General features: G+C 46.9%; 9 protein-coding genes across 9 annotated transcripts; 3 read left to right on the top strand and 6 right to left on the bottom strand.

The window, feature by feature from the left end:
• Positions 1–901: 901 nt before the first annotated feature.
• PEX2_015210 (Aminoglycoside phosphotransferase) lies at positions 902–2,434 on the bottom strand (the record flags this gene model as incomplete). Its single annotated transcript, XM_016738797.1, has 1 exon — positions 902–2,434. The coding sequence occupies one exon, from the start codon at positions 2,432–2,434 to the stop codon at positions 902–904; it is 1,533 nt and encodes a 510-aa protein (XP_016602529.1).
• A 1,251-nt stretch (positions 2,435–3,685) lies between these two features.
• Positions 3,686–5,600, bottom strand: PEX2_015200 (PPIL2 family peptidylprolyl isomerase; the record flags this gene model as incomplete). Its single annotated transcript, XM_016738796.1, has 4 exons — positions 3,686–4,196; positions 4,252–5,435; positions 5,517–5,533; positions 5,591–5,600. The coding sequence occupies 4 exons, from the start codon at positions 5,598–5,600 to the stop codon at positions 3,686–3,688; spliced, it is 1,722 nt and encodes a 573-aa protein (XP_016602528.1).
• Positions 5,601–6,736: 1,136 nt separating this feature from the next.
• On the bottom strand, positions 6,737–8,919 carry PEX2_015190 (mRNA decapping enhancer EDC3; the record flags this gene model as incomplete). The annotated part of the gene is made up of 3 exons (XM_016738795.1): positions 6,737–6,984; positions 7,042–8,739; positions 8,805–8,919. 3 exons carry the CDS (start codon positions 8,917–8,919, stop codon positions 6,737–6,739), a joined length of 2,061 nt encoding a protein of 686 aa, XP_016602527.1.
• A 329-nt stretch (positions 8,920–9,248) lies between these two features.
• Positions 9,249–11,508, bottom strand: PEX2_015180 (DEAD/DEAH box helicase; the record flags this gene model as incomplete). Its single annotated transcript, XM_016738794.1, has 3 exons — positions 9,249–10,047; positions 10,095–10,513; positions 10,564–11,508. 3 exons carry the CDS (start codon positions 11,506–11,508, stop codon positions 9,249–9,251), a joined length of 2,163 nt encoding a protein of 720 aa, XP_016602526.1.
• A 761-nt stretch (positions 11,509–12,269) lies between these two features.
• PEX2_015170 (uncharacterized protein) lies at positions 12,270–15,029 on the top strand (the record flags this gene model as incomplete). Its single annotated transcript, XM_016738793.1, has 6 exons — positions 12,270–12,291; positions 12,353–12,414; positions 12,485–12,761; positions 12,819–13,444; positions 13,497–13,773; positions 13,822–15,029. The coding sequence occupies 6 exons, from the start codon at positions 12,270–12,272 to the stop codon at positions 15,027–15,029; spliced, it is 2,472 nt and encodes an 823-aa protein (XP_016602525.1).
• A 609-nt stretch (positions 15,030–15,638) lies between these two features.
• PEX2_015160 (mitofusin) lies at positions 15,639–18,600 on the bottom strand (the record flags this gene model as incomplete). The annotated part of the gene is made up of 4 exons (XM_016738792.1): positions 15,639–16,003; positions 16,060–18,107; positions 18,170–18,218; positions 18,291–18,600. The coding sequence occupies 4 exons, from the start codon at positions 18,598–18,600 to the stop codon at positions 15,639–15,641; spliced, it is 2,772 nt and encodes a 923-aa protein (XP_016602524.1).
• Positions 18,601–18,873: 273 nt separating this feature from the next.
• PEX2_015150 (ESCRT-III subunit protein DID4) lies at positions 18,874–19,796 on the top strand (the record flags this gene model as incomplete). Its single annotated transcript, XM_016738791.1, has 5 exons — positions 18,874–18,879; positions 18,937–19,151; positions 19,214–19,274; positions 19,342–19,602; positions 19,668–19,796. 5 exons carry the CDS (start codon positions 18,874–18,876, stop codon positions 19,794–19,796), a joined length of 672 nt encoding a protein of 223 aa, XP_016602523.1.
• A 353-nt stretch (positions 19,797–20,149) lies between these two features.
• Positions 20,150–21,893, bottom strand: PEX2_015140 (Protein kinase domain-containing protein; the record flags this gene model as incomplete). The annotated part of the gene is made up of 2 exons (XM_016738790.1): positions 20,150–21,498; positions 21,563–21,893. 2 exons carry the CDS (start codon positions 21,891–21,893, stop codon positions 20,150–20,152), a joined length of 1,680 nt encoding a protein of 559 aa, XP_016602522.1.
• A 770-nt stretch (positions 21,894–22,663) lies between these two features.
• Positions 22,664–24,082, top strand: PEX2_015130 (uncharacterized protein; the record flags this gene model as incomplete). Its single annotated transcript, XM_016738789.1, has 1 exon — positions 22,664–24,082. The coding sequence occupies one exon, from the start codon at positions 22,664–22,666 to the stop codon at positions 24,080–24,082; it is 1,419 nt and encodes a 472-aa protein (XP_016602521.1).
• Between the last annotated feature and the right edge of the window lie 2,411 nt (positions 24,083–26,493).

Here is a 26,493-nt window from a genome sequence, read left to right as displayed (position 1 = left end):
TGTATCGGGGCGATGGTTTAGTGATGGGCGGGGCGAACACGGAGGGGGGCGCTGTGAGGCTGACGTAGGGGTTCAGTCGGTCGAGACGGAAATAGAAGGAATTAGGCTGTAAGTGCTGAACAAATCAGCGATGAGTATTTGTAGGCGAAATGGTGCCTGAAATGAGAGATAAGCAAGAGGAAGTACAGGAGGAAGATGGTTTAGGCAGTGAGCGGCACAGAGCAATGGGGGGGGGGGGGCGCATAGTAGGATCACGAGGGGAAGCGATCTCTCTTCCAAGACATGAAACATGAAACACAATTAATAAAAGAAGACCAATCAGAGCAATTCGAATATATGAAACCCATCAATCCTCCGAACAGGTACAATGCACATTTGCACCATTGGTCATGTATAGCTTATAGCGTATCTGAGTCTGAACACTTTCCAACCAGGCAACAGATAGGGGAAATCGGTATTGAACGTGATAGATAAAAGGAACAGACTTACTGAAGATTGATAGAATGGGATTGTGAGTAAAGGTGAAAGATGAAAGGTGAAAGAAGGTCAAAGAGGAAAATCACCCAAATCACCCAAATCACCTTCCGCTGACGGCTCATGCGGCACTGGGCGGAGAGAGCCAAGACTGTCGGGGTGGAAATCTTATATCTAATATATGGGGTATTGCATATATATTGCATTTATAATTGGTTTCATATAAGAATATTGAAGTGTATATGATTTCAATTGCGAACTGTCGCAATACACATCTTCTCACTCTCCGCATTTGGTCGATGACGCTATGATCCTGTTTCTGCTTATCTGCCACTTTCACATATGCCATATACGACATACGACATACGACATATATACATGGATCAAACAACTAACCTCGCAAACACTGTAGACATATCTGCCTCATCTACTTCAATATGAACAGGGTTCTCACTTCATCAGCCGTCCCCTGCTTGGTCTTGCTTTCTTCCCCCGCCTTCTTAGCGATATCTATATGACCTAGTGTATATTCATCCGGATCCCATACTAATACTCTACTCTTCATCTCCTCTAGTTTCTGGACAACAAGCTGTTCCATATCACATCTCTCCTCGGCATTCAAATGCTCAAGTCTCTCCTTCCATGCATCGGCGGGGTCAGAAAACCTAGTTGGTCCGAAAAATCGCCCATCAATCTTTTGCCAGTATATCGCATCGAATGCTAAATTGTTCCTCGCGGCATACGCAATCCAGAAATCCCCACTCACCCAGCTCTCTCGCATCGGGCCAGAAAGCCTTTGGTTTTCGTTCAGTTGACGCTTCCTGATCGCTTCGTCCTCGCGATTGATCATAGCCTTTAGGAATGTCTCGAGTCGATACTTAAACCCTATACACCAGTCATCAAGACCGCCTTCTGTGGGCCAGTACTCAGGCTTTTCAATAAGAAGCCACCAAGGTGGTGCGTAGGAGAATTCAACGGGGGCAGCGTACGTGAACTCCCAGTCCACGACTGCCGCAATTTTTGATTCCTTGTTGAGAAGGACATTCCCTGGTCGCAAATCGTCGCACCAGAGGTTAAACGGCCCATTTTCAAAAGATGCCCATCGTTCTATAAGTTTTTTTTCTCGGGCGAGTTTTCGGAAAAGACATCTAGCGACGAACTTTCGTCGACAGTCATCGGCTGAGTCAACGGCGTCGTTTCTTTGGTTCATACGATGTACAATATGCAGCTCCGCTAAACTCTCGAAGTATGACGACGCTGTATCGAATGTAGTGTCCAGGCCTGGTAAACCCTCTTGGGGCAGCAATCCTACTCGAATAAGTTCATTCAGAGGCATCGAAAGAGGTCGGTATGCCACTTCCCAGTTGAAATCATCAATCTGGCTAAGTGAACCTATACGAGAAAGTGAAGGCTGAGAAAGCTGAAGCAGAATATTTGCGAGCTCTCCGTATAGCCCCTCTAGTTTATCTTCGTCAAAATCCCGGCCAAGTATACCACGGGATGCTTTTGGGCGACCTGGCATGTTAAGGACATCGTACATATTCGTATGGTGATCCATGTATTCCATGATTATGAACGGCCCCAACTCTAGGTCTACAGGTCCATCCTTTCGAGTACCCCAATGAAGGACAAAAGGAACTGGGATTGAAGTCCGGTCAAGAATGTATCGCATTGTAGCGACCTCATTGCGGACCTTTTCTTCGGGAAACATAGTGGCACCAGGCTGTGGGAGACGTATGATAGCAGAGCTAGTATTTTTGTATGACATTTGAAAAGAGATATTGTAAGCTCCTTTTTCCAGAAAATCAAATGAATCCGGTTTGTCGGGTTCGTGATGTCTGACCAGGAAACGTCCGAGATGTCGTAAAATACCAACGTCGAGAAATTGGGCTATCCAGGCTTCAGAGATCTCTTCACTTTTCTCCCAAGCGGCATCATCGTAGTACATGCGTGGTTTCATATTTATGAAAAGAAAAGTGAGTTGGATAGATTGTGTAGTTGAACTTGGAGAAGATAGGGGAAAATATCCAAAATAAAGGCTAATATCAAAAGTACAAGGGTGAGCACTAAACTGGAAAGGGAAAATCAATATGATATATCATAATAATTCCTAGGTTTCTCCATAGGTACTTATGCATCGTTATAGTTATAGCATGCGGCTCATTGATATAGACTACTAGAAACTTTAACCTTAAGATATCAAACCTTGAAAGTCAAGCTTCACCTCTATCTTACACTATACCAAGGAATAAGTTCTCATCCTGATTTACAATCATTTTTTACAGATCACCCTGGTTTTCCTTAATATCTCGACTACACTCGTGGACCTATCATGTTCTACGCCTAACCCTACCATGTGAACGCCCGGGGTTTCAGCCCCCCTTTAATGATTGCTTTCACCTAGGGTATATTGCGTGTACAAGTTAACCTCCGTCCGCCAGGAAGTCTTGTACGCGATTGAAAATTTGGTCAGGTTGTGGCTGTCGTGTTACTCGCAGCTCCGCTTACTACAGGGATGCAATACTTCGATAAACGAACATGTTCTTTCATGCCCTATACGGTTCCACGACAGCCTTGGAGAATAATTACAACCAAACATTATGCAAAGCTAAAAAAAACACGCCCTTTGATACCCTTTGTCAATGGACGAAGACTCAATTGATCCCGAAAGCCCCGATGATGACTGGGACTCATATAAAGGTATGTTAAAAACAAGTGTTTTTTATGCTGCCTGTACTTTGCTTCTGTGGATTGACGTTATACTGAGTGGAATAGTCAATTTTATCTGGGCATTACCCTTTCCATTTACTGGGATTTATGGGGTTATCTTGGTTTCGCTGCTCATTAGAGTCGTCTTGTCCGAAGGAAACCGATGGCTTGGTTTTCTGCTACAATTTGTGAATACCTTCTTATTTATGCTCACTCCTTTCATTGCATGGGTGTCTTCAACTTCTCAGATCTATGCCCCTTCCTTGTATGCCCCGATCGCTGCTGTTTGATTGTACATTATGGTGGCTCTTACATATAGGCTGCTTCGTAGATGAGCGTCATACCGACTAATGTTCTGAAGTATCTTTACCATGTGCCACTAACATCCAATATGTATAAAGGAATTGATTTATATAATACAACATCGCAGGATATGATCAAGCATCTTCATATTAGAACACAATTTGAAGGAGAAAAAAAATTGATGTGGGAATTAGATCTATCACCACGAACTAAAGTTTCCAAAGCCTCCAGGCCCCTTGGCCTTTTTACGAGCGGGCTCAGGTGCAGCCTCCTCGTCTAGGAACTCCACAATCTCATCCTCTTCCTGTCCATCCCGGTCTGCCAGTGCTGCCTTCAAGTACTTTCCAACACCTGAGGCACCGCCGTCATTTGAATCTGCCTCAGCACCACGGACTCGTTTCCCAGTCCAAGTGATACGGTCATCTTCCGCGCGGCGAGCAGTTTCATCTTGCTCTTCTGCAGAAGGACCTGTGGCGCCTGTGGCCCGCGCTTCTTCAGCGCGCTTCTGGGCCAGGAAATCCTCGAAGGGATCTACGAAGACCGTGATTTCCTTGATGCGAATATCAGGAGTGGGACGGTTCGTGTTTGATTCCACCGGGTGGATCTCTAGCTTATTCAAAGTAGTGGACGAAGGAGTTGGATCGTCGATGAGACGGCCAAAGACGGTGTGCTTGAGGTTGAGATGAGGCAGAGCTCGGTAGGCGAGGAAGCTAAAAGCACATGTTAGCGCTCATTGAGCCAGGGGAATCGCAAGGGGTCACTTACAATTGACTACTATTTGTGTTTTTGCCCTTGTTGGCCATGCTCAGTGTGCCTCGGGCATCGTGCTTCAATGGCCCCTCGAATTCATCTGCAAAGTATTTGCCCCAGATACTCTCGCCGCCTCGTCCAGTACCAGTTGGGTCACCACCCTGGAGCATGAAGCCCTTGATATTGCGGTGAAATGGTACATCTGTGTAATAGCCCTTCTTGGCCAATTGGAGGAAGTTCCACACGGCTTTGGGCGCATGCTCGGGATATAACTCTAAATTAAGATGTCCGGCGGTTGTCACGATGCGCGCGTAAGCCTTGGCCTTCACGCGACCCCGCTTGAGCATGTACTCCTCTTCCGATAGTACTGCTAGCTCAGCAGACGTGTGCGGTGTCAGCCCTGTGCTAGTGAACGAAGCAGCCGCCTTGCCCGTAGTGAATCGTGCAGCGTTGTAAGGTGTTGGCTTTCCCGGTTGCGTCTTGGATCCCGTATTCGTAGCTCCAGTCTTCGAAACTGCTTTCGAACCGGCCGCAGCAGAACCAGCCTGCTGAGCGCGTTCTGACCGTGCCTTTGCAACCGCCTCTTTCGCTTTCAGGATCTTCGCCGAGCTGCCGAGCGCACTAGTGTTGACGCTTCCAGAGGTCTGTTGGCCCTCCAGGACTCCCGTCTCCCCCTCCTTGATGTAGTTAAATGAGCTGAGGTTGCGCGACTCGATGTTCTGCGGGTCCTGTAAGGTGATAATATCTTTTCGGCTGAATTCCTCATCCGTTACCAAGTCGCGCCACAATTTTCCCTTGATGTTGAGGCGCTCCACCGTATCCCAGGAAAAGACATTCCCTGTATTCCGCAATGCGACGATGTGTGTATTATCTGTCAGAATCTTGTAGGTCACCGGGTCGACGTAGTCGCCATCCTCGTTCTTCGCGAGAGTCAGCTTGATCAAGTCCGAGCTCTTCAACGGGGCTCCGTCGACGGGATTGGTCCCATGTTTCTTGATCCATGGGAGAATATTCGTGAGGTCGAATAGTGTTCCTGTCGGCGTGCAAACCGGGTGTGAAAATGGCTGGAGGGAGAGAGAACAAAAATTGAACGGTAAGCGCTTGAACGCAGCGTGGGGACCACCCTTTTTGGCCTTGGAAACTCCAGCGCCAGCACTGGCCGAGAAAGCATCTTCAGATGCCCACTCGGAGTGAGTGATCTAGAAAAAATACGATTATCAGCGGGGATTCAAGATGCGATAGGAGGGTATTAGAATGTAGAAAAAGAAGGTGTCGCATACATAAAGCTTATCGGTTCCTATAGTCAACGATGTTAGTCTAAATATGTCCAAACAGACTTTCACACAAAACATACCTTTCCCCATAATTGAAGATACCTGTTTCAGCAACTTTCGCGCAGCCCGCGGAGATGAAATGACGGCAGGACACTTACCGCTTTGAGATTAGAGGCTAATAATATTGCAGTGCAGAAAATCACATATCAATCATTAGGCGGAGAAAAAGGCGGTAACTTCAGTTAGCTCACTCGAGTATCACAAGATTTTCGGACAATACGAGAAGAGAGACCTAGTGAATTAGAAAATAGGGATATCCGAGATACTATATAATAATAGTTGATACAACGAAGTATAATGAAAAAGTGAAGGTTAATGATAGTACAGTGATTGTTCATAAGTTTTAACACCCCACTTTGATTATACAATATTCTAACAGTCAAAAGATTTCCTTCTTATCGTTGTATATCAAAATCTCTGGCTTTCAATGATTGCCTATACAAGGCTAGGCATTGTCTTCTGAAAATATATCAAAATATCCAGACATAGGATATGAACTCAAGAGAGATGAGGTCCACCAGTTCACCTTATGTAGGCGGTATATAGGTGGGGCTAAAAGGGTGTTAAAACTTATAAATAGTCACTGTACGATAGGCCCTATCCTCGCTATGCTCAGCCTAATCCGCGGCCTCGTACCCAGCTTGGGTAGAGGCCTCACCTGATCTGGTACTCCCTATGGCTACCTAGGTAGTATATAGTACTAATATTTAAATAGTATAACTGCCCTATACTACGGAGTACAGAGTACAGAATAGAAAAATAGAAAAATAATACATGTTGATGGGATATGGCTGGTGAAACAACACAAAACAGCACGAAGGCGGTGTTTACCATAAAGTATAGCAAAGTCTTGCAAGACGATTCACCCGTGAAGGACTTCTACAAGGGAAGTATGAGCTTAAAATTCCATATTTGATATCTGAGTTTGACATTTTGATTTTTTTGGGCCATGTTTTCCTGATCCGAAGGTCAGAAGAAGGCCAGTAGATAATCATACATGTACAAGTGCTATCCTTCCCACTGGTGATCCTGGAAGCCCATGCATCATTAAAACAAACGCTGTGAACGAAGCTACTAGCTCCGCCCGAATAGTCACGCAAATTGAAAACGCCTCCGATGACAATGTAGATCGTGGTAATTCATATGATTAGAAAGGGTTGTTGTGTTTAGGAAAGCAAGGGCTGGTACTTCAATGGCACAACCCATTTGTTTCCGAAATCAATTCCATGGCGACGACGGGTACCGTACTTTCTCCAGACGATCTGAGGGATTCCGATGTCGGCAACTGCCAAATTCCAGGACAGTCTTTCGCCAGACAAAAGAGCATTCAGCACACCAGTCTTGGGCGCTCCGAGGCACACCACGGATGTGGCATTGACGCAAAGCCGGCCACCTTCGGCCAGAGTAACCTCGCCTGTGGATTTTCCAGTATTAGTCACACCGGTTCGGATTGATCTCCGTAAGTACTTACCAGTAGAAGCATTGAGTCCGGACGGGACATCCACAGACAGCACATCGACGTTGCTGCGGTTCATCCACGAAATCATCTCAAAGGCCACGCCTTGGTCGTCGGTCCGAAGGTCATCAAAGGACAGATGCATGCCAAACAAGGCGTCAATAATCAAGTCGGGGCCCAGGTCTGAGGTGGCCAAACGAGCCGATAGCTCTTCCCATTTAAGCACGCGTCCCCCAACCTTGCGGAAAATATCAAGTTGTTTGCGGCAATTCTCCAGCAATTCAGCTTCGTGTTCGAGCCCAAGCAAACAGACTGTAACCCGATGACCTCGGTTACGCAGATGGCGAGCAGAAGCAATAGCCCTTGCTCCAGTACGATGGTTGCCAGTAAGGATAAGCATGGTAGGTGCAGCAGCATCATTTGACAGAAGAGCCACAGCGGCCTCTGCTATTCCCCGACCTGCATTCTCTGTAATAATCTCATCGGCCAATCCAAACTCCGCGACCGAAATTTGCTCGATCTCCAGAGTCTGCAAGGGGCTCACCGTGGGACAGCTGCGATTGGTGGTTGTGAGCCGGAGAGATCCAGCACCAGAAACATTGGGAGCAACCATAGGCGACACTGACGATCGGCTCGGTCGAGGGCTGGTTGCACGAGAAATATTGACGTGAAGCTGACTGCGACCAAGCGCACTGAGCTGTGGCACCATTGGCGGGGCCTGTATCGCGCTGTCTTTGCGGGGAGGCTGAGTGTGTGTAGGCGCCCTTGACCGCTCGCGTGCGGAGAGGGTATCGCTGCTTAGTTTGATCTCACTGATTCCTTCAATATCATCCCCGGTATCGCTGTTCTGTGGGCTATCGAGTACATTCTCCGTCCAGTGTAGGTTCTTTCCACCGTTAGTGCCCGGCTTGACTTTTCGGTTGAAGCTCACCAGACGATCCTCGTCTGCAGTTGTGTCGTCGTTTCGAATTTGTTCGAACACAGTCCGCTTGTCAAATTTGGACAGGTTGCTTTCAAAGTCGAATTCGCCCAGCTCTTGGATATCGGTAGCATCTTCGGTTGCCCAGCCACTTGGATCCTCGGCATAACGGCGTGACTTCTTTTTGCGAAGTTTCGTTCCAGACCGGCTCATAGCTTCAGGTGAATCCTGGAATGCAGGGGCAGCTGGCTCAACGAATGCAGTCTGGCGCCAGCCTTTGCTCTTTGGGTTGGTGCTTGCTGCGGCGCCATGTTTGGGGACATATCCTCTCTCTTCCCGTACATTTTCTTGGTTGCCACGTCGATTCCGCTTCGGTGTCTGCTTTGAAGGTGACAGTTCCTGTGGGCTTTGGAGTAATTTTTTGTGTGAGGTCCCTTGTATTCCGGCCTTGTCACTATCCGCATTCAATTCCAAGCTGCTAAATGGTTCACTCAAAGAGGCCGAGACTGCCCCAGGGATTTGGTTGGCGGACACAGCTGGTTTAGATACGAGAGGGGCCTTTGAAAAACTCAGAATAGCCGGGTCCGTAAATTGTTGCTGTGTTGGAGTAGACTGAGTGGGAGCTGGAGGTAAGGGCATTGCTGCATAAGGTTGAGTCTGGGGGTTAATTTGGTGCTGGGGTAATTGCTGGCGCTGCGAGGGAACCTGAGTATTGGTTTCAAGAGAGAGATCGATGATAGCAGAGGCATCAATAGAATATTGAGGCAGGCGTTGACCGTTCCAGAGAAATGTGACTAGATATCAGGAGGTTAATTATGATGCCATATATATATATATATTGAACTCATTCATATCTCACCATCCTGGAGCAGCAAGCGCTGCCCAAACACATTGGCGACTTGGCCCACCAGCCTTCCACCCTGTGGCTCTCTCAATGTCACTAGCACATTGTAGCCAATAAATTCGGAAGCCATGATGATTGTGAGCTTTCGTAATCCAGCTAAACAACCATCAAGCGTGCAATTGTATTTGCTTGTGAGGCGCGTCAAACTTCAGATGACCCTACGGAGTTGGGACGAAAGAGCTGAGAGACACAGCTCAATCGTACGGCACGTGATTTATCGATAAGCGATAAGCGATAAGCCGTGGGGAGCGCTTATGGTATAAAAGTCCACGGGTATGGATACCTTATGTACATGGTAGTTTGAAGAAGATTATTGATAATTAATTAGATGTCTTGATATTGATGTCATTTCTGACCTGAATTTGAAGGAAAGATAAACCTCGAAATATTATATATGAATCAAAAGTCTTCGTCGTCAAAGTCATCTGGGTTCAAAGCACTTGACGATTTGGACTTGTCGATCTGTGTGATCGTGATGAGGTTGGAGTAGAACTCCACCACTCTCGGATGCACCATCACCTTGCGTGGTTCGAATCGAGTAACCTGTAGTCCCTCCTGTGACACCGCTCGACTCAGTGCAACATAAGCCTGGCCCTTTTCAAACACTCGACCCAGATCAACTTTCACACGTTGGAGAGTCTGGCCCTGGGCCTTGTGGATGGACAGAGCCCAGGCCAATATTAACGGAACTTGTTGACGCTGGGCTTGCACTTCTCCGTTAGGAAGCTCAATCTTCCACGTCTCCGGTTGACACAATAAGTGACGTTCTGAACCATCAGGCTGAAGGAAAGATACTAGCGGCCATTTCCGAGCCATTGAGGCCGGGCTCTCTTTGTACCCCATAGGTTTGAGCTTTTTCCGAGCCCGATGAGCCCGTTCATCATCGCTTACAGTCGCGTCGTCGGCAAAATTTTTGTCGTTTTCCTTGTAGGAATCAAAGTAATCTTCACTCATGAAGGCCACCACTTTTCCAATAGAGCCATTGACAAGTGAATCCTCCATATTCTTAATGAGCATCACTTGAGCACCCTTCTTCAGCTGAATCATAGGAGGGGCCATGCAGTTTGACAGCAATCTCTCGCGATGCTGCGGGTCCTGGATTGTCCCAGAATCCACAGCATTGAACCTCATGACCTCGCCAGAAAGTCTCGCCATCCGTGCAGAGTTGGCACCTTCCACTTCAGCGCGCGTTGGGAACCTATCAAGAGTCAGCTTTAGCACAGTATACTTATATAGTGCACATACAGTTCCGTTGCTTCGATCTGGTCTTTGACATCAAGGGGCCGAGAGAGCCGCCTAAAAGCCTCGATTGTGCGAGGGGTAATTTTTCCCAGTCGCATTTCATTCAGCATATCAGCAAACTCTGGGTCGCGTTGACGGAAGATGTTGGTTAAAAGAATGGTATGTTGGATACAAGTCGTCCAGGAAGCAGCTGCAAATGCAAATTTCGCCTCTCGGTTGCTTCCGTCTGGTACGGGAGGTAATTGGAAGAAGTCGCCTGTTACAACAAGCTGGATTCCTCCAAAGGGACGACCATTGTTGCGAATCCGTCGGGCAATCTCCTCGAGCTTATCAAATAGATCCCCGTCTACCATGGAGACTTCATCGACAACAAGGACTTTGGTACGCAGCCAGCGATTTCGAGCTTTCTGGTTTTTCTTAATCTGGAGGCTGTTAGCATCAGCGATTGCTAGGTGAGTGGAAACCCCCCTACCTTTTTCACTAATTCGGGCACTGGCTCTTTACCCAGACCAATTCCAGCAAAACTGTGGAGAGTTACACCCCCAATATTGCAGGCTGCAAGACCTGTTGATGCTGTGACTGCAATCCGATCGGGTTCCTTGCGATATTTGTTGCGCAGCTTCGCAATGATCTCCCTCATGAGTACCGATTTTCCCGTTCCTGCAGAACCGGTAAAGAACATGCTCTTTCCGCGGTCAACAACAGCGTCAAGAACAGCTCTTTGCTCATCACTCAAGAAAACAGAGGCAATCTTTGAATTGTCCTGTGGTTTCGGGTTCCCGTCGCTTTTTTGGGTCTTCTTGTATTCTTGTCGCAACTCTTTCTGTTCTGCCTTGATGGTGCTCTCGGACTTGTTCCATGGTTCTGTGGGCCTTGAACGTTTGGAAGTCACAATGCTTTTTTTCTTGTCTTCGCGGGGTTCCTCTTCTTCTTTGGTCCATGGAAGAGTACGAGGTTTCCTCACGGGCGGTTGGAAATGGGAGGGCGGCGACGATGACCACGGTAACTGCATACTGCTGGGAGGAGCTGCTGCCTCTTGGGATACGGATGGAAGATCGGGGTAATTGACGTCTGTTTGATTTTCGTTGCCGTAAACAGATTGACCAATTCTCGATGCGGTGTCAAGGCTTGGATATGTGACTGTCTTGGAGAGGGCGGAGCCAGCCACGCTTGGCGCAATCAGTGGCTGTGGCTCATCGAGGTCCAGATCATCATCGAAGTCATTTTCATCGAAATATACCGCGTTGTGAAGGGACCCCAGCGAGGACTCGGCCACTTCGATTTTTCGCTTGACACCCCCAGATTGTGATTGTAGTTGTGGCTTCGAAGGGGCCGTTGCATTGGAACGCAATAAGTCGGTCTGGTGAAGAGGTTTCGTCCCATTGCCCGGGTGGTCTTGGAGGGCTTTCTTGAACATTTTCTCGGGGGCTGCGGCGGGTCGAGATGAGGATGAATACGCAAACGAACTCGGTAGTCTCTTTGGGCAAGTCAAAGAGAGCGATCGAATTATTTGTATGCCCCGCGCCCTGAATCTGGCAACATGCATAAAATGAAATGCAGAGTGCTAACCAAGACAATCAGGTCGCGCCAGACAAGTTCCGATAGGACGCAGATTGATTTTCCGCAACGCGTTACAGACGCGATTATCTACACGTGATGGGCCACTGATAAGGATATAACAGCTCCACCGAGGTCTAGGTCCGAACAACATTGAATATGGATTTATCTCACTGAGTTTGAATTTATCGTATATTTAAGATACTATGGGATTTTCTTAGGATTAAATACACTATATAATATACAAAAAATCAAAGAAGTGAGCATTTTTTGGTAACTAATGATCATATTATGGATAAATTGTTAGAAATATATACTTCGGATTAGTTCTTTCAATATTCACAGCACATTGACCCAAAACAACCTTAAATTACGAGCTACTACACTTTACTATTCAAGCAAAAATAAGAAACTAGATAGCCATTGTAGTTAAGTGCAATTTGTGTACCTGCTTTTAAGTATACTCAAGAACACGCGAGAGACATCATATCACGTGATCTTCAATTACCGCAAAACACGCGGGACGAGAATGCAGAATCCAGACATTACCAACCACCAGTCGCGAGAATATCTTGCCAATCACACCATATTGGAGCAGATTGCACTCTGTGACCATGAGGAATGGCGGGGATGGCTGTTTCGAGTACGTTCAGCAGCCTTTTCTTTCGAACTCGAGCACGATTTGCTAATAAGCCATGTTATAGACAAAGACTACCCTCTGACGGGTGTAGTCATCTGCTTTACATCCGTACAAATTGAGAAGAGAGTATGTGTCAGACATAGGTTTACCGACTCGTGAAGCCCCAAGCAAAAGCTGACCTGCGTTCCCATTGCAGACCCCATTGACTCAAATGGCGGAACAAATGGGCGCGATGCACAGTATCCACCTTACTTCGGACGTAACCCATTTGCTTGTGGGTGATACGAACAGCGACAAATATAAATTCGTTGCCAGGGAACGGAACGACGTGGTGGCAATGAATCCAGAATGGATCGAGGCCGTACGACACTCATGGACCCAGGGAGAGGACATAGACATACCCGCGCTGGAGAAACAATTTAGACTGGCAACATTGCATGGTCTCAAAATCTGCATCACTGGGTTCTCGGACCGTGAGTTGGCTGGTTTCCACAATTGACCATGGAGCAACGCTAACAAATGCGCCGCAGTTCCTTTCCGAGCCTATATGCAGAAGACAACCGAGGAGAACGGGGCCGAATATCGGAAAGATCTGACCAAAACTGTGACACATCTTATTGCGCGCAACTCGGAGGGCGAAAAATACAAATTCGCGACACAATGGAATATCAAAGTTGTTTCGGTAAAATGGTTTACAGACAGTATCGAGCGTGGGATGATCCTGGATGAGCAGAAATACCACCCGCTGGTGCCCCCCGCAGAACAAGGTGTTGGGGCGTGGAATCGATCCTCACCGACAGAGAGGGAGCCTTCTCGAAGGGATAGTACCACCAAAGAGAACTCTTTGAACCCACGACCTCGAAAACTGCGCAGGATTGCAAGTACCAAGCTGGTAGATCAAAACGAAAGCATCTGGGGAGATATTGTTGGAACAGGATTCGATAATAACCCGACAACTGTACCTCAAAAGAATTTGCAAGGGCAAGGGCCACCTGAGGCGTCGAAGCCTGTCATACAGGCATATCAGTCATTCGCCAGTGAGACTACATTTTCCGAAAGCACCCAGTCTCGTCTTCCGCTACCGGCTGCTCCACCAAAGGACAATGGGTTTCTACACGCGACTTATTTTTTCATCAATGGATTCTCTTCAAAGCAGGTTTGTGCTCATTTTCTTGTCTATATTCCCCTAAAACTAATGAAACTTCTAGATTAAAGTTCTACGTGAGCATCTCACTTATAACGGTGCTCAGTTGGTGGATTCACTGAATGAGTTTTCTAGCCCTACTATCCCCAAAACAGGGCATGGATTGTTCATCATGGTACCGTATCAGACTCCCAGGTCAGCGATTCCGTCAACAGATGAAATGGCCTTTGAATGCGAGGTTGTAACAGAGATGTGGCTGGAAAGATGCATTGATGCTCGAGCTTTTGTTCCACCCGAGTCTCATGTGGCGAGCACTCCATTTCCCAAGTTCCCTATACCAGGTGAGATCCCATCAAAAGCAAGATTCAAACATAATCTAATGATATCAGGATTTCCGGAATTGCGGATTTGCTCCACCGGATTTGGACGTATCGATCTTTTACACCTACGCAAATTGGTAGAGTTGATGGGCGCCACATATGGGGATTTTCTAACGCCAAAAGCATCCGTTTTGATTTGCAATGACCCCAAAACAGCCAGCGTTGACAAACTGCGGCATACTGCCGAGTGGGGGGTTCCAGCAGTGTCTGCTGACTGGCTTTGGATATCTATTCAGTCTGGCCAAAAGAAGTCATTTGAACCATATATTGTCCGACGACAATTACCTCAAAAAGCTAGCAGCACAGACAAACTGGGTTCCCTGTCTGCTAAGCGAAAGCAACCTGACGGATATCTTGATGAACGGAAAGCGGGTTCCCCATATAACATCTCTACGGAGTCCTCGAATGGCAGTAGGGGCGAGAAGCGAAGTTTAGGGAATATCGCTGCAAGTCGAACAATACCCATAGTCGGCGACGGCTTTGAGGCCGATGCACCAAAACCCTCCGTTCCAGAGTCTCGATCTCCAACCCCAGCCAGGATATCAGACAAACAAACCTCAGAAGAACCGAATACCAAACAGCCCACGCCAAGTACCGACTTGGCACCACCCACTGGCCCATCCGCACTAGATACCGCTCTGAGTGGGCTCCTACAGCAAGCTCGCGCTGCCAAGTCACGACAGCAGTCCGAGAGCACTACGATAAATAACGACGGGAATCCACCCCGACGAAAGCGTAAGCCGCTCCTCGGCCGCGCCCCATCCCACTCTTCGGCCCGAATGCTAGAAGGTCTGCGGCCTGTCTCACGCGCTAGCTCGATCGACACACTCAACGACGACGGCCTCGGCAGCGCCTTGGAAAGCGCTCACCCAACCAGAGACAACTCCATATCCCGCAGCAATAGCCGTGCCGAACAGAGTCTGTCATCTATGCTCAGCGGTGGGAAATTTGATTTCCTGAATGATAAAATTCCACCTCATACTGAGGACGAAGATGAGGAAAATCAGGCACCGCAGATGACGCAGCTGGATTATGAAGATCCCGATGCGGCTGCCATGAGGGCGGAGTTCCTGAGGGATGCTGGGAAGTTGTCTGGTAAGACAATGAAGACCGATAGTTCGGGTTTGCTTGTCGGTGAAGTGCGGGAGCTGGAGGATATTGGATGGGGGTCTGGGCGGAGGACGAGGAAACAGCCTGTTAAAGTGGATGATGAATGATTATGCACGTGGGATGGACGTCTTGGTTTTTAGTTTTGGGGGACTTTTTTTCATCGGCGAGCGCATGGCATTGCATTGCGAATGGCGCCCTCTTTGGTTTATCTATTGTTTTGAAAGAGCGATATCTAAATGTTGTCAATGACAATTTAATTCAGTTCAATATCAAGCAAGGTACATATCCTCAGGTCTACTATGAGATTAATAAGTGATGAATTGTCTTGAGAAGCCGAGTGGAAGCTGCATTCTGATACTCGACATTTTGGGGACAAAAAGAAAGACGAAAGACAACTCGCGATCTTGAGGCCACTAGCAAGAGGAATTCTGAACTAGATGCAATCTTAATTCAAGGGGGAATCTTGGGTAAGGATTAGACTCCCTCTGGTGCACACCATCACGCTATGAAATACAATGAAAGCCAGCGAGGTAAGATGCCCCAGGGCAGAAATGACCGTAGAGCCAACGTGAGGGAACATCATGGGAGGATTTTAGTAGAATATGGAGAATGGGTAAGAGAAAGATGTAAACTGTACAAGTTAGGAGGTAAAAGAAAAAGAGTGAAAAAGAAACATCGTAGGAATCATGAGTGGTTGTACAAAGGTGGATATAGTCTTAAGCTTGCATTGCTGCAGCCATTCCGCCAGGCAAGGGAGCATCAAGATCCAAATTCTCGATAGAACGGCGGTTCTCGCTGCTGTCCCGGAACAGGTTAGAGAAATACTTGGTGGCAACATCGCTCTCCTGTTTGATTTTGGTGACCTCTTGCTTGCGTCTGCCGAGATCCTCAATATCCTGAGATAGACAGGTCTGAAGATTGCCGGCAGGCATGCGCAGCATGCGGCGGACTTCAGTCGAGATTCGATTGGCATTTGAGTGCACATAATCCATCTCAGCAAGAGTGGCGGCGATCTTCCGCGACAGGCGTGGGGGAAGGGTGGTCGGGATGGAGCTGAGCACATAAGCTGTGGTCAGGACAGCTTGTATAAAGTTAGTATGTTGTTATTCTCTGTAAGAACGAATTGGAAAAACTCACCAGCAGCAAGGATGCTAGGGAAGAACAGCCGGCGCATGTTGTTCGGGCCAATGACCTTGACAGCACTTAAGGCACTATCCACCCAACTAAATCCGCCCAATGCCCTACCACCAAGTACAGTGACGGCAGTCATTGCAACGCCTGTTCCTGCCAACTTTTCTTGGCGCTCCCAGAGACCAGCAATATCGAAGAAATCCCACAGCTCAACTTCAGTGTCGACTTGTCGGCCAAATGTGTGGCGACGGCCACGGCGGAACATCGCATCCGCGCGGAAGTTGAGTGGAGTGAATTTATCTTCACCAATGTGCAGAAGACCGATGTTTTGGATGAAACCGACTCCTTGAACTGTTTTCTCTCGGGCGTAGTCCTCACAGTCGGTGACGGACGAGGCGATCTGATCCAACATTGCTAGCTTCAATTCCTCAGCGTACTGGAACGCCGAAAAGATGCCAGGATATACAACACCGAGGTCTGCATCAGAAACACGCGTGATTGTGTTAGTCAGTGCCGAACGAGTGTGATTGTAGACGTCATCGCATGAATCGTCGATGGCTTTGTTGACACCCTCTGCAAGCTCTCCCTTCTTTTTCTTGCCGTTCTCGAATGCTGGTACAATCTCCGCCAATTCATCGGTCACTCGCTTGAGCTCCGATTGTGCAACGTCACGGTTGACTGTGGCAAGGGATCCAAGGTCAGCCAAGAGATTCAGAAGGTAAGTTCTGGCAGGCGCAAGCTTGGACCGGGAGCGCTTTTCAAGGACAAAACGTCGCAAGGCTCCTTCAAGGTTCTCGAAGTCTTGGAGCTTCTCTCGTTCTTTGCCCTTGCCCTTATCCTTGGAGTCCTTATCATCGTCGTCATCATGAGGGTCAGAGCCACCGCCATCACCTGAGCCAGATTGCGAGATAGCAGGTGCAACAGGTATAGCATTGCTAGAAACGAAATGAACCAGTTCAGCAGCTTCCTTGTACGTGCGAGGGCTGAGTTTGCCGATCTGATCCAAGATCATGCGTTCGCAGCGCTGCTTGTCACGAATTTGATCAAATCCGTTGACTACCATGAATATATATGCCTTCTCATGTGCAGCATTCAAGATGAACTCTTTTGCAGACAATGTGAAATGATTTGCGGCGGAAACCACAAACACAACGACATCGATCTCCTCCTGCCGAGCAAAGACAGCCGTGGTTTTCAACGAGTCTGAGTTTAAGCCGGGTGCATCGATCAAAGCGATGTCAACCACGCCGTTGTTGAGCAGGGATTCATCAATAGACCGTACATCCTTCACGTAGACCTTGCACTGCATGTATTTCGTGTTTTCGATGACGATGTCTTCGAGTTCGGCGAGAGAATAGACATCAAAGGTGCTTTCGTCATTGCGGTTGTATGGTGTATCTTTGTGAACAGCGTGCACTTCTTCGACGCTGCAGTTTTCGCGAGCATCGAGAACCTCACAGAAGATACTGGTGCAAGGCTGCTGGTCCTCTGGCAACACTTTTCGGCGCAGGAGAGCATTGCAGAATGTCGATTTTCCTGCGTTCAAGTCTCCTGTAATCAGGACCTTACTTGAGGTATCCTCAATTCTGTCTCGCAGCGAGAGTAGATGCTTCATGCTTTGGCTGATCTTTCCATCCAACAGGGCTGCAATCGATGCCTTTTCTAACGAATGCACTAGCTCCGCCTGCGAAAGAGCGCCGAGCTTTAGATCCAATTTAAGAATAGAGAACTCTTGCGCAATCTGTGGGGTCATCAATCTAGGCTCTGACGCGACGCGACGTTCGGCCGAGGCACTGGATTCTGCCAATTCGTCGCTACCCATCAAGGTGGCTGCGCGCCTCAGTTCTGGTCGGGGAGGGGTGCTAGGCCTGCTGTTGTCGTCTCCAAATTCGGATTGAGTTTGATTCAGCGATGGTCGCCGATCCATGGGAAAAGAGGGCGTGTTCTGCACGGACGGATAGTGGGCGGGCCATTGGCGGTTCATGTCCTGAAGCTCCTTCAGTGTGTCGATAGTCCGGGAGATCGCACGAGCAAGTTTGGTTCGGTTTGAGTTACTGAAAATATTGTAAGCCTTGGACTTCCATGAATGGGTTATTTGCGTGTAGGCGAGACATACTATAGAAGTTGAGAGACATGACTAGCAACCACTTGCTTCTCATGCTCAGCTGTAACCACAGATGCATTAGCCCAATTTTATCCCCTTTATATCACACAGTGCATCACCGCCAGCCACCTACCTGCGGGATTCCATTCTCCAGGGCGCGTTGGAGTATGGACCGGAGTCGGCCTGTCCTCCATCAATCCTGCACGCCAAGCAGAGTTCGCATCCTCCTCCGTACCGGCAACGCTGCCTCCATATCCAGAATCTTGGTTTAGAGAAGTCATTAAGGCCGTAGCACTGTCTGAAGTCGAACCGTTGCCCACAGTCATATAAGTCGGCGGGGGACGGAAAAAAGGATTCTTCTCGGGAAATTCTTCCTCGCCTGCGAATCTGGACGAGCCAGCTGCGGAAGACGAGCCTTCACCAGGGTGATATTCCTGACTCATGACGGATAAGATACCTCAACGTGGGGGCGACATCCATCCAACAGAAGTTGTGTTTTTGGTTGTTTGGTTATGAGATGATCGATTTCTTGCAAGGTTTAAGATGACGTCGGGCCAAAAGGGGTTTAGCGTACATGTGACCCGGTATCATAGTAATGCCGCCGTAATCTTACCATACCGCCATTGATGTCACTGTTTCTACTCCTACTCAGGCTCCTACTTTGTACTTGGATTTACTTCGCACCTCAAACTGACAAATCATTACTACCCACAATCATGAATGTAAGGCGCATGCCAAATCCTTGAACATGGCAATTTTACTCACATGAGCTTTCTCAGATCGTCGAGTGGGCTTTCGGAAAGCGCATGACCCCCGCGGAGCGTCTGCGTAAACACCAGCGTGCCTTGGACCGAACACAGCGGGAGCTTGACCGAGAGCGAGTGAAACTAGAGAACCAAGAAAAGAAGCTGGTACAAGACATCAAGAAGAGTGCCAAAAATGGGCAAGTTGGAGCCTGCAAGATCCAGGCCAAGGACCTGGTTCGGACGCGGAGGTCAGTTTCCCTTGATTGTTTACTGATCGCAGCAGCATTGGCTGATTGGATGGCGACAACAGATACATCCAGAAGTTCTACCAAATGCGCACGCAATTACAGGCTATTTCTCTACGCATCCAGGTAGGCGCAAACTGTCCTCCGCTACCCCTCTTAGTTCTACGATGCGCTGACTATCGCTGCTTCCAAGACCGTCCGAAGCAATGAGCAAATGATGCAGTCGATGAAAGGAGCCACAATGCTTCTGGGTAGTATGAACAGACAAATGAATCTCCCAGCACTGCAACGGATCGCGATGGAATTTGAACGAGAAAATGACGTTATGGACCAACGGCAAGAGATGATGGATGATGCGATCGACGAGGCCACAGGAATGGAAGGCGAAGAAGAGGAAGGAGAAGATATCTTGAAGGAGGTTTTGGACGAGATAGGTGTCGATCTGAACCAGGCGGTTTGTTTCCCCGGCCCCCAAACCTCAGAAGGTGGACCTAGCAGACTAACATATTACATCTACAGCTTGGCGACACACCCGAACACATACAGAAAGCACCAGTGAATGAAACCCGAGTTGCGCAGGCCATTGGAGGGGGGGGCAATACAAGTGATGATGACCTCCAAGCTAGATTGGACAGCCTTCGACGATGATTACAATTTTCTTTCTTATATGCCATTGATAACAGAGGTCATAATGCGACCTGCTGTGTTGAGCCCTAATTGAGTTTACCTGTCTTGCTGTTATTATTAGCATAACTTGCAAGATATTCCTGCTACCTACATACCAATTCATTTCCTTTCAACTCCTTGCATTTTTTCTCAACACCTCAAGGGCGTCTAGCCGTGAACTAGATAGTCTTACATATAAACCACATTATACCTACGTATGCTTAGCGACAAGAAAATATCTATATGTCAAGATCTTGAATTGCTCAATTTAACTACTGACTGTAATACTCCGATTGTATTGGAAACATCATTCTCAACATATAAGATTGGAAGCCTCAAGGCGATGTTTCTTGAGGAGGAACCTCCTCGTATCCATTGTTATCAGATGCATCAGAATATGTAGAATAATCGGAAGAACCAGAAGAACTAGAACAGTATTCAGAGGAAGCAGAAGGATTATTTTTCGGGCTGTTAAGGATCGGGAACGACATATCTTGGTCCAGTGATATACTTGGCCATGTGAAACCCCTTCGACCATCTGCACGGTTTCTATTATGAAATTCCTTGACAAAGGGTCTTTTCAAAGGGCGACCAGACTCAAGTTCTTCAGCAGACCAGCGAGAAAACCAAGGAAATGACGATAACTCTTCCAACGACGGCCGCTCGGACTTTTTTCTAGACAATGTGGCTTGTAACACATCCCTGCAGTCCTGTGAGAGTGATTCGCTGATTGCTGCATCCTCGTTGATCATTCTCTTGCGCCTGCGTTTGACTACTGGGTAGAACGGGTCATTGTAAGGACCATCATACCTAGCATGCCAATCCAAATGTCTCGGCACTGGCTTAGGCTCATCCCAGGGCCAGAAGCCATGCAGAAACCCGTAAACGAGTGTTGAATATTTCCACAGGCAAACTTCCCGTTGGTCAACAGGCAAGTGGATACTTTCGATACAGACATCATCGTGGGATGGATCCCTCCAAATGTCGTACTTCTCCAGTTCAATGGCTCGCTCAGGCATCATCTGGTACTCTTGGTAGGGAATAAAGTGGTCTAAGTTGAATATATCCGTGCTATCAAGCGAGAAGGTGAGCATTCCAAGATCGATTAGTTGAACGTTGAGGTTTTGGTCCATGAGATAATTTGTCACTGAGATATCAGCATGGCAGACCTTCATATCAGCTAATTCTATCATAGCTTGGAGAAGCTGCGAAGCCACTTTACTGCCTTCTATTTCCCCCAGTTGAGGTTCTTTGGTGGATGCGGACATGAGATAGCTGCCATCAAAGGCTGGAAACGGGGGGTATCTCTTCCGGATGCGCGGCGGTATTGGCCCCTTCGACTTGATCCTGTGAAAATGATCCTCATCAATAATTGAAATGGCTTCATAGCTAGGGTCAACACAGGGGGTCATGAGAATTGCTGTTAGCATACCGTGAGTATAGACCGAGTTGAGCCGCGGGAATCTTTTGCTGTCGTCGAGATAGATCAGAAGGAGTGCTTCTTCTGGCATATATCGTTTCTCCCCGCTAGGCTCACAAAAGGCCGCCATCTGAGCATTTACACCTGATATTCTGTCCATCCACTGTGTTGTGTGGACTTGAGATTTGATTGCGTATTGTTCAAGGTCCTCCAGGGAAGCCCCAGCAGCGCCTTTCTCGCGAGCAATAAACGTGGCCCCAAATGCTGTGATCAGTTAGCAATGCATCCCTACAAAAGACATCAGATCAATGGGAGAGAATGGACTTACTTCCTGCGCCTATGAATCCATATATTTGCACTCGCTCGTTAAGGTCCGGACAAAGGCATACTGCCTTGGCAGTGGTCTTCCCATCAGCACTCAAACGGATGAAATCATCATAAGAAGTGTGGTTATATTGTTGGAACACTTCGCTGTCGCATCTGTGACCTAAATCGTCCCGGCAATTACACCTCGAGAACTCCTCGTTATTCCGTTTGCTAAACGCTACCCCTAGACGATCTCGAAGAACCTGACTCACTTGGGGAAACCTTTGAGACAATTGGCTTGATGGGTCTAAAAGCTCTTCAGCATTATAAGAGAAGCTATTGCTGTAGTCCATGTTTTTGAATTCGCGAACCTGCGACAATTGACGATGTAAGGTATGATTCCCCTTTATCGCGCCCAAATCTCTCCCTAGGAGATAATTAAAGGCGTAGGGATCCTGTGGATCAACCCTGATCTGTTCAGTCATGATATCTGGTTAAATTAGTCAAATGAAGAAAAGTGGCGTATGAAGTGTTAGAGGAAGGCTCTAGGGGCGAAGAAGGTCGTTTATGTACAGCGTTCAAAGAAGTTTCATTCTATTGTTCTCAGAATAGAGAGGCTAAAGTTCTACGAATGAAAGGAGTTCCTCGAAACAATTTTCTTATTATGTATGTCAAAGAGTTATTTCCTTTGAACAATGAATAAAGAGCCTCAAGTCAATCTACTTATCTATGTAGGCAGACAGAACTATGCTAAATTAGCTAGATCGCTAAATCGCTAAATCGCTAAATCGCTAAATCGGTAAATCACTCAGATCTTATGTTTACCAGATGATGCTCGTAAATCCATAAATTCATATGTGCATGTGCATGTCAGCGTTCACCCGGGCGACTCGTCTTACGCGGCTGAAAACCCTTGGAAGTACATGGTTGCGCCCCATTTGATTTTGGGCCCGCAATTTTCAGCCTCATGCACCCGGGTGAGAGAAATTGTGTTCAAGGATAAATTTCAAGTATACAGCCAAACGTTACATAAATAGCGCCAGATGTCTCTTCGGAGAATCAGATTCATTCTAATAACCAGCTTTCTATTCAAATAAAGAAACAAAGAGATCCTTCCAAAACAATGTCTGCTCTCAACACCGACAACAATTCGATGCAACTCCCAAGAGACACCCCAAACACAAACCCATTGTTTCCGGTCGATCATATTCAACATGCCGAGAAAGACAATGGCTTCGAATCCACGGGTCCTGTTTATGAGGGCTTCACCTTTTTCAAGGCTATGCCCAAACAAGGTGCAACCTGGACCTGTGTGAAACGGACAGTCATGCATCTGAATCAAGACGAATATTCCAAAATGGTTCAGAAGAGGGCAAACCAAAAGTCCCCAGTGCAGCAATACCAAGACCTATCCTCCGATACCAGGCGCGCTCATATAAACCAGCTGATCGACGAACAAAGGCACAAGAATCCACTTGTTGAGTGGAGCTGCGTTTACGCTAAAGAACACACCAAGATGTTCAAGCCTCGACATTCTCGTCGTAGTGACTATGAAATAGTCTCCATGGATGTCATCATCATGCAAAGGCCCATGAAGACCCAAGCATATTGCAGGATTTCTGTGGGTGGTTCGGTGGCTTTTGGGAAACCTTTTCAGCCGGATACGAAGAATCAACCCATGTGGTCTGATCATAGAAACCATCATCTGACACCGGATCAAAATGGGAATATTTTGCGGCCCATATTGCAAAGGTTGCCTTCCCAATTGGCCCAAGCAATGAACCCTTTTGCACAGTTGCATTCAACCCAGGGCCCTGCTTATGAGCAACTAAATGGCCAGTTAGCTATACATCCAGTTGTTGAAACCAGCCATCCAATAGGATCGCGGGATCAGCTGCGTGAATCTGCCGGGTCAACTGCAACCGTCAACAATAGACCAGCAAATCCAGATTTCATTGCCGCAAACAACAGCGACATGACTCTTGAGAATACTTCGGATTATTCATCGGAAAGTAACAGCGACTTAGATGATGCATCTATGCATTCTGACGAATCTGACGAAACATCTGCCACAGACGACGAAAGCATGGAGATCGAGACTGAGTGTCAAGAGCCACAGCTAAACCAGGCCTCTTTCCGACAACAGAATGCCGGTCCTGACCGCCGCGAGTCTAGTCATGGACCTCATTCTCGCCGAAAGTACCAAAGCCGTAGCCTTGAAAGAAGACAGGACAGGAGTCATCTCCTTCGCGATCAATGTGAGGTGCCTCCAGCCAAGATTCTTGGCCCAAGACGGGCTGAGACAGCTCGGTCAGGCTCAGTGCCCGGTAAGAGATATCGAATGCAGTTGGTGAACGATAACGAGATTCGGAGCCGAATGCTTGATCACCGTGAAGCAAGTCTTGGACATCGGGAGAAATGGCTGAGAAGAACCTTTTCTGAAGCGCGTCAGCTTGAGCGTCGTCAACCAGTGAGGGATCCGCCAGCAGTGTGTCGCTGTACCTGTCGTTGCGCGATCAAGGAGATGAAGGAAGCTATGTGACTGATGTGTTCTTTTACTTTGGATCTTTTTGGTTATGCCTATTGGTCTCCTGTACTGTCTGTCATAAGAGCTATTTTTAATTGCGTAGTTAGTTTGGAATAGTTTGGAATAGTCAGGTTTATAGAAATGGAATGTTATTATTACCAAGTATACTATACTGTATCAGGGCTGTTGATATGGTATTATAGGTATTTCAATTTTCTGTGGGTCTCAAATACGTCTTTCTCCGCTGCCCAGGTCCACGGGGCCTCCTATAAATGGGGGCTGCCGCTCCATCGCTGCACAATAATACTCTTCTCTTTGTCTCTCAGCGCAGAAATCTTACCTTGATTTTGCTTTCTCGTCAAAGGGAGTCCGGAGCCCTAGAGAGTGAGGCTGATTACTAATTATTTCTACAGATAACAAACCGAGCCTCTTATTATTATGTTCTCAACCCTGAAACGCCACACGCGCAGCCAAAATGTCCATTGCAGCTCTGCCCGTGGAATTGATCTCAAAGATATAAAACCATTTAGATTTCCAGCAATTAGTCGCTATAAGGTTATTATGCCGCGTATTATACAGAAGCTCACTAGAGAATTTCGCGGAGACCTTTTACCGAAAAATCCGTTTTATTGTAACAAGCGAAAGTCTCCACGAAATAGAAGAACTATCTAAGTCAAATAGTCTCCGCAAGTATATCTAAGAGCTATAGATAATACCTATCATATTCGATAGTACTAAACAGCCCCTTAGTATAATATCTGTATTATTAAAAAGCTGCCGGTAAGTTAATAGAGATAAGCTATAAAGTCGGTATACTATCTGTTACGGACCTACCCGTCACCAACCAGTGGTGACCCACAAGGCACACAGATGGGCCACCGAGAGCCAACCAACCGACCAGTCAGCATTCACGTGCGATGCACCCGGCAGAAAGGACGGGTCAGCGAGAAGGCAGCCACTTTCGGCCTCCGACAGGCAAATGGCAATTCTACTCTACAAGAACTTCGAATACCCTTGACCGCCCAGATCACGTGATAATGACTACCTACCAATGTGCTCCCGGGAGGTTTGCAGGGTTTGCTACCTCTCGGTGCCTGAGGCAAGCGTGCTTGCAGTACGGCTGCCTTAGGCATACATACCCGAGTACTCGGCCGAGTACTCGGCCAAGTGCTTACTATTGCCCAGAGCGTAGTGAGCACCCAAAAGGTTTACTTAGGCCAAGCGAGGCTTAGCGCTGATATAATGTATTCTACATTTAGCTAGTAATTAGTACTACCTAATAGAAACTAGACCTGGCAGTGACCCTCCATTTGGACCCGCCAAGACGCTAAGGAGGGTCCAAAGTCCGGATTCTGGACCCGCCAAGGAAATTATGCATGCATAACCTATCCTAATTAGGAAATAATATGCTTATAAACCATGATTTATATATATTTATGTCAAAATTTAGGTCTTGGCGGGTCGCTGGACCCTCGGAGGGTCCAAGGTCATGGACCACCCGGAGGGTCACTGCCAGGTCTAATAGAAACTATACAATCCTTATAGAATCTTATCTGGTAGTATATCTTGCTAAGGCCTTACCTCTCACAGTAAGCCGGCAAAGAAAGCGCTGGTATCCCCTAGAAGAAACCGCGCTTCCTCGCCGGTTCCTAGGACTAAGAACCCCTAAAAAGTAGACTTCGGCACAACCCACTCTAACCCGGACCCAACCCAACCCAACCTAACCCAAAATGGGTTTTAGGTCCATTACTTCGACCTAACGATGGGTTTTGGGTTATAGCTTATAACCTAAAACCTATTAGGTAACCTATTAGGGCCCTAATATAGTATAAACTAGACAAATAGACTTCTAGCGTGTAACTATATAATTAATGTATTTTTTGCTTGTAATATTGAGTATTTTACTTATAGCGCTCTTCTAGAAAAAATAGAGAATAAATTAAATAATTGAACTAGGATATATTTCTCTAATATTACTTAAAATCCTTATCTGCCCTGCTCTTACGCTTTCTCCCTAAGGCCTATCTCTGAGTTACAGTCTTTAGTAACTCTAGCTCTATTACCTCTATATCTATATCTATTAAATAAGGAGATATCTCTTATAGTTTATTATCTACTCTTTCTTCCTCTTTATTATTATTAATTAGGTTAAGCTTAGTATCCTCTATATATTTATTATTCTACTCCTTTATTAACTTAATCTTAGCTAGTATAAAGAACTACTTAAGCTGCTTTATCTTAGAATCCTTAATATTAAATCTTATTATATATAGAAATAATATAAGCTCTTTAATTATTTTAGACTTTAGATAACTACAGCGGTAGTAATAAATATCCTAAGTAGTATTAAAGAGCTGTTTAATACTAATACTAGTTATTAGAATAGAGAGAATATTATAAGTAAGTAATATAATTATAAGGAAATA

The sequence above is a fragment of the Penicillium expansum genome, assembly GCF_000769745.1.
Source record: "Penicillium expansum strain MD-8 chromosome Unknown contig45, whole genome shotgun sequence".
Classification (NCBI taxonomy): Eukaryota; Fungi; Ascomycota; class Eurotiomycetes; order Eurotiales; family Aspergillaceae; genus Penicillium; species Penicillium expansum.
The sequence above is the reverse complement of the archived record's forward strand: the minus strand, read 5'-3'. Positions and strand labels throughout refer to the sequence as shown.